The sequence below is a fragment of the Thermobia domestica genome, chromosome 14 (genome assembly GCF_964235325.1).
Source record: "Thermobia domestica chromosome 14, izTheDome1.hap1.1, whole genome shotgun sequence".
Classification (NCBI taxonomy): domain Eukaryota; kingdom Metazoa; phylum Arthropoda; class Insecta; order Zygentoma; family Lepismatidae; genus Thermobia; species Thermobia domestica.
The window spans coordinates 64,567,186-64,580,620 of record NC_137467.1 but is presented as its reverse complement, the minus strand read 5'-3'; the positions used below and the strand labels follow the sequence as shown (position 1 = coordinate 64,580,620).

The 13,435-nt window shown below is 35.1% G+C and overlaps 1 protein-coding gene across 4 annotated transcripts in view; it reads right to left on the bottom strand.

Moving 5' to 3' along the window:
* Positions 1-1,011: 1,011 nt before the first annotated feature.
* LOC145669707 (uncharacterized) overlaps positions 1,012-13,435 on the bottom strand; it is a 925,722-nt gene continuing 913,298 nt past the window's right edge. For 3 of the 4 annotated variants that reach the window (XM_081738011.1, XM_081738010.1, XM_081738012.1), the window contains one exon: positions 1,013-5,041. In XM_081738011.1, the coding sequence (XP_081594137.1) occupies positions 4,998-5,041 (44 nt within the window). In that variant the 3' untranslated portion in view covers positions 1,013-4,997. Of the gene's footprint in view, positions 5,042-13,435 lie in introns of all 4 variants that reach the window. The other variant, XM_081738014.1, reaches the window with a different exon arrangement.

The window sequence follows — 13,435 nt, the reverse complement described above, 5'->3', positions numbered from 1 at the left end:
TTTACAAGGTTTTCCTTGTTCTAACTCTGTGCCTGTTCATGTCTATCTAATTCTTGTCTCATTTTTACAAAGTTTTCTTTGTTGTTCCTGTGGCTGTTTTTGTCTATCTAAATTTTCTTCAGTTTTCAGAAAATGTTTCCTATTTTTAGCTCGTACTTGTTTAAGTATTTTAAGTATATTAACTTGCTCTTTTCAGCTTGTATGTGTTTAAATATTTTAAGTATATTAACTTGCTACTAATCCATAATGAAAATAGAACTACCAATCACAAATAATAAATGTGAATAAAATTCAATCAAATTACATATACTAAATAACACTGTGTGTGTACGAAAATATTAAAGGTTGCTATTGTTTTTGTTGGAACAACCTGTGAGGAGAAAACAAAATATGATTAATATGGTGTTTTATTCCAAAGTTAGTAGTACTTATTATCCTGGCTATTGTTACCATGTTTAAATTACTGACGATTTAGGTTCGTAGTTCGGGTGTTAATTAAATTACAATAACGTAACTGTTCGAGCACTAACGATCTCGATTTGAGTCATTGTTCAAGCGCCATTAAATAGCTAAATACCGTTTCTTTGGGTACTGGCTTTTAGGAGAATTTTCAAAGAAACAGTTGATAACAACCTGGTTTAGAGCTCGTGTTCTGTTTAGGTAAAATTAGCAATGATATAATAAAGTAAATGATATGACATATGTAGCCTTAGTGGTTTGTAAATTTAGGTTTAATAGTATGTTACTTTTTTGCACATGTATGCGTATATACGATTAGCAAGCTGATGACTTTATAATTATTTGCACACACAGAAATAAAAGACAAAATTAGCTTGAACGAATTTTTATTTACATGCTTATGTATACGTAGTTAAAAAAAAGGATTTTGATAATACAAATTTTTATTTCACATAGGATGAATGATTGAGCAAACAACACTGCGCATACATTTTAGAAATATAAAACATTTAACATTACAAGATATATATATATATATATATATATATATATATATATATATATATGGCAAAGGAAAACCTTGAGAATATACTATTTTGGTTATTTTTATTATTACATTATGAACCCTAGGAACATCAAGGGGGCCTCGGAGGCACACACATTATTTTTGTTACATTTCCAACAGCACAAAAAACCTGAAAAATTGATATTTTCAAGCTTGACACGATTTATCATAAAACGTACTTGCTTAGTTTTTAGTGTTTTTTTCTACTTGTAAATAAAGAAAGTGCTGTGGACCTCAGTGCTCCCCCCCCCTACTTGGTAATGCTAAGGGACTGTTCATCGCATGTGCTGTTACATTTCAGTGTTTTGGCTATTTATTTCATTTCCCTCCGAAACAAATTTGATATTACAGTATGCAGGGACACTCTGAGTTGTTATTCTGGTGCCAAGTGCAGATTATAAAAATTTAGTATATACATTTTTCTGATTATTCTTTAACCTAAATATTTTATTTGCTTATTCCTTCAAACACGCTAACACCTAAATATGTCAATTTATATTATGATCACACATACACACACACACACACACACACACACATACATATATATATATATATATATATATATATATATATATACCAATTCCTAAATTTTATAGTTGTACCTATGTACCTCCTCAAATTTTAAAAAGGATAGCATTGATGTACTTATATCCTAAGAAATATAATTGACACCTTGTACTTAGTTTCAAAGCATTTAACAATATAGAGCCTTATCCCAGAGGTTCCAACAACTTGGAAATCTTGGCATTTTGAATCTTTGACATATTTTAACCATAGAAGATGAGGAGCAAAATCTTTGTTCTGTAAAACATTTGCTATGTTTTGTTGATTGAAAATTTTTAAATTTTAAATTTGAAAGGTTACCAACGTGCTTCTTCTAATTTTTATAAGGAGAGCTTGAGTGTACTCACGCCATTTCAAAGAGAATAGACCTTGTCCTCAACCATATAACGAGACGAAGGCTCAAGAAAGAAGATAAGTTAATAAGCAACCACTTGATGGCCATTTAATATTTTGGCAATTTTTACAAATAAAAAGGTACACTTACGACCATCAAAGTTTAGAGGAAAAAAGTTTTAGGACATAGAGATCATTTACCTAATTTTTTCTTGACAATTTCAAATTTTAATGGGTGACCCTATGCACCCTCCTAAATTTTGAGAAAGGGGTATCAAAGTACCCTTATCTTCTGAAAGATACAAGGGCACCTAATCTCAACCAAATAAACATACAGTATAATGTGATAAAATAGCTTCAAAGAGAATACATTAGGTCAAAAACTTGTTACCTATTTACTGTTTTGGCAACTTATAACCTGGAAAAAGAACGATTGTTACTCAAACTTATAGAGTTTCATAAACTGGTCCTAAACTATTATTCCGCATTACAAAATGTAAGAGGGTGTGGTTATTTAGCCCTATTAAAACTTAAGGCTGGAGCTACACTTCGTGGGGAATGTACCTTATAGTGAGCGTTACGATGTATACCTAGGTGGATCCTCGGGCCTCCTCAAATGTTTGATGACTCGGCGTGATGTACACAGGATATTACTCGAACTACTTTTTTGTTTATCCAACAAAAGCATGTACAATCGTAATATATTACCAGACGTTTCTCTAACACATGTATACCATAAAGTAGTAAGTAGCTTTTTATTCTGCTTTATGTCAAAGTATCAGTTTAAATTCAATTGTGGTACACAAAACTTTCTTCTTTCCGTAATTTATATTTTCATAACAATATATAATTCATTTGACAAGTAGAAACAGGATGTTGTTAATGTTATTTGTAAACTCTTTAATCATATCTAGCATTCTCGGCATGCTTATTCTATTCTGTATTGTACTGACAAGGGAAACACATTACAATTAATATTCAGATTTGTTCTCTTTTATAATTCTGAGAACTAAATGAATGTTATTACAAATATAATTTATAACCAATTTTCTTACCAGGGGACCAAAAATTTCGTGTCGTTTGAGCAAAATAAATAAATAAATAAATAAATAAAAATAAAAACTACAACTTTCTACAACTATAAAACTACAACCGCTTCTACAACTTTCTCCCATCTACAAACAAGTCCATACGTGCCATTTGTGTAGAAATTGTCTCCTATTACTCAAAACCTGAGCCCCTGCGTTTTCAACTTCTCGAGGTTTGAATTTCCAAATGCGCATGGAATTGTCCATGTTCAAAAAGATATGGTAACCTGATAGAGCGACGGCTTGGGAGTAAGGAGGGTGAGGCAAAAGTTCCTACCCAAATCACAAGATCATTTCCAGTGTCATCCTTGCTGTATGAAGTTTCGCATTGTCTTCATGGTACAAAATCTTTTTTCTGTTCATGAGTGAAGGCTGTTTCTGGGCAAATTTGGTAGCTACCGTTTGCAGTTGTGCTGAGTAAGCATCTTTTGTGATGGTCTTACCACATTCCCTGCAGCAGTCCTCCATAAACACAGCATTACCGTGAGCTGATGAATATTGTCTTTAGTAGACACAGGTATTGGGTCATTATGTAGGAACCAGTGGTACGAGGGCATCTTTATCATACATCACCCACTTTTCATCACAGGCCAAAACAAGATCCAAAATTGGACATTTTTTGTTTCTACACAGCAAGGATAAAATGGATGAGCAAACGTTCAGCCGCAGGAATTTGTTCACGGCGGTGAGCTCTTGCGGCACTCACTTGCTCATCTCAACGATCGTCCAAATCATGTAAACGTAAGCAAATGATTTCATCACTTAACCCAAACCATCGAGTGAGTTTCTCACATGTTTGGCTCGAATTCTCTTCAATGTCTGCATCCTTACGAAGCTCTTGGTTTATATATTATGAGCGTTGGGGACCTAAGGTCCCTTACTGTATACTTTCACACCACCTAAAATTTTGTATTCTCTTTTGGTTATAGTGGGGTACCTAAGGGTACTCTATCAATATTCATCAACTTTATGAAAACTTTTTAAGTGGCTGATATAAAGAAATATTTATATTATGAAATACCCTGATTGGAGTCAGTTTCACAGTTCCCGTCGGGAGGTTTTCATAAAGGAACTTTGCAAGGAATTAGCTGTTTCACATTTTATTTACCGCTAGTCAGAACAAATTTATCAAGATAAGGTTTTATATTCTTTTACTACAAGTTTACTATTTAACCTAATAACAATATTTTTTAAGAAAAAATTTTGACGTTTCTATATAATCAATACGAACTATATGAACGCGCTTGCTGTATAATCGGGAATTTCAAGGTTCGAATTCCGGGATCGGCCTTCATTACTAAGAGTTTTCTTCTTGTCTTCAGTTTCATATAATAAATGCCAAGAAGGTATCTTTCATTAAAACTAGCAGTATAGTGGTGACTGATTATAACTCTGTGACAGATATACAGAGGTAGATCGATATATAAACCGAACCACATGACACAACAGTCCTAAGGGGCTAAGGTCTGCCACGAGACTTTTTTGTGGGAGGCGCGTGGTCAGCGTACCGCTATTCCCATCCGCTTTATGAGTATCGGTTAGGCTCCAGGGTTGTCCCCGGTACTCATTTCTGGAGGTTGAGGAGAAAAGTTCCTTCTATTCGTCCGCCGGGAAACGAACTTAGGTCGCTGGATTACCAGTTGGACTCAATACCGATTTTACTACAGATAGGTATAAGTAGATAGGAAGATAGATCAATGAATTCAAATCATGAATTGTTTGCATATAATATACAAACATGGGGTAATATATATATATATATATATATATGTATGAATGTTATTAAAAGAGACATAGAAACGCATTTCTTGAGGCTTTGATAATGCTTTTTATTGAAACACGCCTGAAATGTGTCTGATGATAAAATTGAAAAGAAATGGTAAAGAAAAAACAGGCAATAATAACAATTTTAATAAAATTTCTAATGGTAGCACTTAGATCCTCCAATTCATCCTTTGTCAAGATTTTGAGCTTAGCTGTACAAGTTAATATCCCCTCCAATATTCATCATCTTGATCAGGATGAGTTCCTGAAATAATAATATATATTAAAAAAGTATTATATTTCAACATACTCATAAAATGCACACACATTTAAGGTTTCATAGTTTCAATGTAGGTAACTAATTATTCCTAGGCATAATACTTCCTGTTATTGTAGTTTAAAATCAAGTAAGATTCAATATATGGAGAGACTAGAGTATTAAGCATAACAAAAGTTCATAATCCTTGAATTTCGGACGTTTGGTTAAATATTAGCGAAAAAATATCCGAATCGTGAATAACATATTTATTATACTATATAAATAAAAATACCTTAACACAAACTGAGTCAACGTAAGGTATTTAATACTCAAAAATAAATAAAACAGTTTAATAATAATCCAACCTATGTGATATTATAGAACACAACAAGGAACATTTAAAAGAAAAAACAAATTGAAGTGCCTTAAGGAATGGAAATACCAGAGGATGAGCTATTTAACCTTATTATTTATCCTTAAAGTTAGAATACATATTACACTTAATATTAATTAGTGTACAACATGGGTCATAGTTTTAACGTACATAATTAACATTAATGTTACCAAACTAGAAATGTCAAGTACGTATCCTATTCATATCAATCCCAGGTTGACTGCCAAGGTGATTTGAGGGTACTAGTTCCAGGAGGCCGTAAATTTCTTCTTATCTTTGGCTCGATTATTGATAGTTATATCACATTTTTGTCGCGATATTCTTTCTCTCAAAAATTACCAATGGGAGCCGAGCACCATATGTGATGCTTATGGTCTCTCACAGTAATTTGTAACAATGAGCATCATATATGATGCTCAAAAACGTGGATAAGTTAGTAATTTGTGACATCAAACATGAGCATCATATATGGTGCTCATGGTCCCACAGACAAATAAGGTGAGCACCACATATGATGCTCATGGCAGTCAACTTGTAACATTTCTAAATATCTTGTGACAAAGTTTACAAGGAAACCAAACTAATGTTACTTTCCCTACTATTCACTTGCAGCACTAACACGTTTTACCAATCTACTCTAGAGCACTTTAATCCGTCAGAAAAGAGTCATTTAGTAATGTAGTCGAGCGTTCAGCATACAATACTTTAAAATCACTTCTAAAGTATCTGCTACGAAGAGGAGTTGTCATTTTAGAAAACCTGAGAGTAACAAAAGACAGATATGAGGAATTGAGAGCTTGAAAGTCAGAATATCAGACCAATACTGGAGGATATTTCTTTTTAATAGCAGTACCCAATTTGCCAATTAGGTTTGTAAAATAAACACATATATTTGACTACCTCTGCTGGGTATAATCGATCAAAACAGTTCAGTCTGCATCACAAAACAGAGATTAAGTTTCCCTTTGGTGGTTAAGCCTTGAATTTCTTAGGGGGTGGAAGGTGGATATATTGCCATTCTTTGGTTTTGGCGTTTACTTCCAGAAAGTAACTAGTGAATACAAGTTTCACGCATTGTGGCAAATATTATCAAAATTATCCTTGTCTTCGTTGATTATCCGTAACATGTTCCGACATGACATACAACGTATCCTCTTCAGCCGACCGTCAACATTCTTTTGACCCACCGTTAAGAAACTTCTTTCACTTATACGTATTTATGAATAATTAAACGCACACTGCCAGATGAGACTTTACAAGTGTCTGGTAAGTGACGGACAGTTACTCGCTGGTCTTCCAGCGTGATGGCTTGCATTATCATAATCATTTCTGGCGGAGTGGCAGTGGAAGTAGGACCACAATCATACTCGATTTCACAAATCTGTCGACTACATTTAAAATCATTTTACTAGGTCATGTGAGGAGCTAAACTACCCACCATATCAGAACGGATGTCTTCCAATATTAGATTTATCATAGTTAAAAAATGTTTTACCGCTGCTCGAAGCTCTGATTTTTAAAATATTTTCCAGTACGCCTAGACTTCTTACGAATCAACAATATATGCAGAATATATATATGTTTAAAATTCTTTAGACTTTGTAGAGATTACTTTAAAGGGTATATGATATTATGCCCAAAATTAGAAGTGATTACCATAACTAAACGGAAGTCTGGGACGAAACCACTCTAATAACTTAGACCATTAATAGAACCAGTGAACATAAGAGCTATGACATCAAATGTTCGAATTGATAGTAGTTTGTATTCATAAAGATTACTTGAGACAATACAAATTACACAGATAACCTAAAGAGTGTTTATAGTTGTTTTTAAAACGTAAAGATAATTTTCTCTTATAATTCTATTATCATTTCTTATCAAATTTATGTTCGTTTTCCATACTACAAGGAAGTTGCTTCATGAAAACATCATATGTTCACATCAACATAGGTAACTGTACAAAGTACCTGCTCCCCATATACAGGGTGGTCGTGCATCAATGAGGAAAATTCGGGAGATGAATCTACAGATATAAACAAGCGAAAAATTATATATGTAACATTGGGTGAATGCGGCTTCATTTGGACGCTAGAGGCGTCTGGAATGTCACCTTCCGAGGCGGCAGTTTGCAATATCGCAAGAACGGAGAGAAATATGAATGTCGGGTCAAAAGATATCAAAGGACACCCCATACGAAGAATCAATTTATGCATAAGTGATGGCGAAACAGTGGCTGTGCTAGAGGGGGCACAAAGAAAGTGAATGAAACATGTAGAAAAGTGAACAATTTAAACTGAAAAGTTGTAGGAGGGTATGTTACTTGGAACATGTAGCAACAAATGCTAATGAACAAAGGCATCAATGGCTACGCTGTAGGGACAGTATGCGAGGCGGAATGTAGGAATACAGTATCTGTATAACGAAGAGAAATAGCAATGTCGGGTCAGAAGATATCAAAGAAAATCCCATCCGAAGAATCCAATTATGTGCACATACTGTGGAACAGTGGCGGCGCATGGGAGCTACAAAGAAACTGTTAAATACCCTTAGTGATAATACGTACAAATCGTACAAAACACGTACGGACGATCAGGCCCAGTGTACTGTAAAAACAAGAGGTATTGTACTTACCGCGATCAAAATAATGTTGTTTTAAAGAAGGTGTTAAATATGTCTTACTTGTTCTTCGAGACAGACAGTTACACGATGGCGTAAGGGTTCTCTGACTTTTGGCAATAACGCTGGAGTTTGGCGTAGTGTGGCAAATGCAGATCATACACGCTAGCGAAGATCTTAAAGCTATGCACGGTCCGTGTATACACGAGACTCTTCACGTAACCCCGCAGAAAAAAGTCTAGGGTATACAGATCGGGTGAACGTGGAGGCCATACTCCTTTGCTTCCACGATCTCTCTACCTGTGTGGATTTTTTCGTTCAGATATGCACGAATAGTGGGACATGAATGGGAAGGGACGCCGTCGTTCAGAAACCACGTACACTGTCATGTCCTCAGTAGCACGTTTTTAAGTAGAATAGGTAGGCCCTAGTTCAGAAACTGGAGATGCGATATTGCTTGCTTTCAATCGATGTGGTAAAAGGTGTTGTTTTACAGCGTCGTCATCAATAATACCAGCCAACACATGGAATTGGAAACGCTGATGATGCTTCGTCTCTAAAATTATATGCAGGTTGTTGAGTGTCCATTGATGGTCATTGCGGACATTTGTGATGCCATCCCGTATGAATGATTCATTCGAGAACAACATCTGTGCTAGAAATTTTCTCCGCATTTCACTCACTTTGTTTGTGCTCCTTGGGCCGCCTTCACGTATGCATAATTGGATTCTTCGGATGGGGTTTTCTTTGATATCTTTTGACCCAACATTCCTATTTCTTTCCGTTATACAGATGCTGTATTCCTACATTCCACCTCCCATAGTGTCCCTACAGCGTAGCCATTGTTGCCTTTATTCATTAACATTTGCTGCTGCATGTTCCATGTAACATCCCCTCCTACAGTTTGTCACTGTAAATTGTTCACTTTTCTCCACGTTGCATTCACTTCGTTTGTGCCTCCTGGCGCCGCCACTGTTTCGCCATCACTTATGTATGATTGAATTTTTTGGATGAGTTTTTCTTTAATATCTTTCGACTCAACCTTCGTGTTTATCTTCCTTCTTGCGATATTGCAAATTGCCGATTCGGAAGGTGGCATTTCAGACGCCTCTAGCATTCACCCAATGTTCATATGACATTTTTCGCTTGATTTTACCTGTAGATTCATCTCCCGAATTTTCCTCATTGATGCACAACCACCCTGTATATATGGCGCTAAATCTGTTGTACAAAGCAGAGGAGTGATTCCTGAGATTAGAACAAAGATAAAAAGTTCCAATAAACACAAGGCGAACCCTATCATTTACGTGTTATAGGCTGCCGAAAACATGAAAAAATGAATTTTAAAGGTTCATAGCTCCAAAACTATGGGACCTATCGTAGATGAGTCATGACTTCACTTAGGAACTAGTATGTGCCCTATACAAAAATACGTGTTTCAGAATCCTGAGGTGCTTCCACAACAATTTTTATCTAGTGAGTTTGACTATGGGCCTATGATATAAAGTACTCTCCAACTATCTCCACAAAAATTATTGCGTGAGTACCTTAGGATCCTAAAACATGTATTTTTGGATAGCGCACATATTAGTTCCTAAGTGAAGTATTGAACTGACTACAGTAGATCCCGTAGTTTTGGAGCTAAGAACCTTTAAAATTCATTTTCCTTTTATGTTTTCGGCAGCCTATAACACCTAAATGATGAGGTTTTCGCCCTATGTTTATTGGAACTCACCATATGTTTATTTTACTCTCAGGAACCACTTCTCTGCTTTTGTACAACGAATTTAACGCAATATTATATATTAGCAAAATTGTTGATCTATTAATATAAGTGATGCTATTTTCTTCCAATTTATAACTTGTATTTAATACCAATTATGTATCAGTTGGTAGTTTGTATATATTCTCAATTATAAAAAAATGTAGATGAATTTAAACAAGAGAGTCCTTTAAAAAACTACATATAAGAAAAATATATATTTTTATGTCGCTATACGTCCTCTAAAGCATGTTAAGTCCTCTCTTGCAAACATTATTTGCATAAAACATTGAATTATGGGTACTAAACTAATAAAACCTAGAATATATCTTAATTTTTCTAGCATTAACGATTGTTTTTAATATTTTTAATTATGTGTTAAAGGAAACATAAATAATAATATACTGAACATTCTATATATTGTAAGGATCTCACATTCAGCGCAAGCACATGATACCACAACATGTTCTTTTATTTACAAACAGTACAAACAGACGAGAAACTATAACTAGGCAGACACGAAACCAAGACGATGGAGCCCGAGAAGGAACGAGCCACCAAGAGACCATCTATAAAAGCAAAGCTTGAAGAGGAACCAGCTATCAGTTTGACCGCTGATCAAATAACCTATACCAGCTCCCAAGGTCGCTTTTTTACTAAGGAGTTCACTTATACCTAAACCCGAGTTCGCTTTGGACTAGGGATCCTAACCATAACTGAACCTAACGAAGCTGCTTTGGGCTGAGAAGGTTTCCTGCTAGTATTCACCTAAAACCCTGCACATGTTCTGGAGGCTGCTATGAGCGAAAGGGACACAGTACACAACACCTTTCTCCTTCATATTGATCATTAAGAGGGAAAGACTTTATTAGATTACTCTTCGTAAATTCAAAGATAACTGTACTTAGATTTTGTAATAAAATTGGTGAAGGAAAAACACGTAGACCTTTATTCACTCTATCTCAAAGACATTACATGGTGATAGGTGCGAAAGTTATGTACGGACGCTCTTTTTAGTAACTGAATTTCAATTTTAAATTTGGCGCAGAATAAATCGGTCAGTATGACTTTTTCTACTTTTCCGTTTTTCCTTTTTCTTCTTCTTCTTCTTCTTCTTCTAGTGCAATTTATGCCAGAGACAAGGTCTGGTTGATAGAGATACAGTATAGAACTGGATACAATAGCAACGAAACTTTTGGGAATATGACGGAGGGCGGAGGGTACATCAAACATGTCATTCAGGATGCCCTATCTGACTAAATTTTCTGGTCACGAACTCGAAGATCCGGACAGATTTTTAATGTTATGCGACCACATAACCACTTTGAAGTCATGGTAACCAGCGAGAAAAAAAAGAAATCTTGCCTATATACATTCAAGATACCGCTTTGGATTTAGTTTTACAAGTAAAACATCGAAAGCAATACGGGACACTAACCTATGGAAATCTTAAAGCTAAGCTAATAGCATTGAGTACACCGAAAGTACCTTCTTATAAAGCTGAACAAGAAATATTTCAAATTCAGCACGGACCTGACGAAATAATAGATTCTTACTTTTTACGTAAATTACGGGCAATAAGGCAGTTATTAACGGACACATAGGAGGAGTAGGAAATTCATCACTTATCATTACGTCTTGAGAGAGATTACCTCAATAAAATAGCACTCGAAAGGATCTGAAACAGTAGAGGCGCTGCTAACAAGGTTAAATCAATTGGAATCCGCCAATGATTTACTAAGGAAGAGGAATCATGTAGAATTACCACAGAAATTACATACACTATATGGACAAAATTCAGTACCTAACTCTCTTAGTCCATCATAATTATTGTCAAACGATCCTAGAATGGTATGCACAATCCGCGCCTTAGAAATTGTTACAAAAATTCTAAAATCTAATTAATAACAAACTCTTGCCCCGTTTTCTTATGCAATCCAGAAATACATGTCTCGGTCGATTAGTTATTTCTTGTCTTCAATCCAACTCCCTCCCTCCCCCACCTCTACTTGTCTAAAGCAGTGTGTGTGACGTACTACGCTCTTTCCATTCAGAAAAAAAAAACAGAAATAAAGTTTGCAATGTTATAACTCTAAAATATCCTTTTGTATTCGTTTGTTCTGAAATATCTTCAAATAGCGTATTTTGTTTAAAAAATCATACAATCTTGCCATAGCTTCATTAATACCTTTAGTTTCCTTCTTTCCCTTGTTTAAAGACTGCAAGATAGTAAGATGTTCCCTAAGAAATCTATGGAAATTGCCAATAACGGCAGTAAGTTTTGTGCTTCCTAAAGTCTGTAACGCACGCACAGAGCTCGAGAATATTTACTGACAGAAATCAGTGTTATTCAATGATTAATTTCATTTCTGTTCAGTAATTGCAAGGAAATGTTCCAAGAGCGTCATTTGGGGAGGACAGCAGGGTGTAATTTCCTCCCCTTGAGCTTCATAAATACATTGTGTTTGAGCAAATATACAGTAACACTATAATAAAAAAGTGAAAATTTTCCCCCATAATAAAATCTAAAATGACGCTGCTTTTCGCAACATACCTATAGAGTTACGATAGCACATTGCTAGAGAGCTCACAATTGGTTTCAAGAGTCGAAGGTTTGATCTCAAGCCATATGAGTTCCTGGGCGACATTGAGAGAGACAGACAGACTGAGAGATTGAAATATGGAGACAGAGAGGAATGGTTTATATACAAAGATTTAGAACTGGAAAAAAGTGATCGGACAGCATTCGTATTGTGACGAAAATTGTGATTTTGTGAAACAGAAGAAGGGAAGGTTTCGTACTGCGAGGGTCATGTTAGGCAGTTGTCGAAATAAGGTGGAGAACACTTCTGAGAACATCAGATGATTACGAATGGAGAGAAAGATCTTGAGAACTGAGGAATTACGAATTTTTAAAAAAATCTGAAGCTTCCGAGACGGGTTTCGAACCGCGAACCTTGTAGTTATAGAACCAAGACTTTATCCATTCTGCTACTGAGAACTCTGTTCTCAGGCGCATGTGTTTTCTTTAGCTATGTTGAAAGCTAACTTAATGGATGCGCCGTTCTGATAGGATATAAACCTCTTGTAACTTAGTTACAATGTGCATAATAAACTTCTTCTTGTTCAGAACACATTTTAGGACAGTAAAATTTGTTACTCTTGTGTTAATTAGGTTACATTTGATAGAAACATCTGATAAAGTAGTACCAAGCCCTCTGCGTCATTGTCTGTTAGGTGAATGGTTAATGTAAGTTACTACTACGTGTATGGTCCGAGCTTCGAATCAGGACCATTCATATTGATTATTTTCTTTGAGCTACGCTCATACTGGGCATTCCACAAGTTCAATTTTGAAGTAATTTAGTCACAGCCAGTTTAATTCTATTTTTTTTTTAAAAATATGATATTTGTTATTACATGCGTTTCTTTAACTTGCGATATTTCAAAGTTGAAATTAAATCTTACAACCTTAATGCAACTCATTTGCCTACGGCAGGCGTTAATACAAAATTCAGTAATTGGCATAATCGTGGAACTTAAAACTCAAAGATTTCATTTCATTTCATAAATGGAGAATTATTTTAAAAGTATATTTTACATTCAAGTATGATTGTTTAAAAAG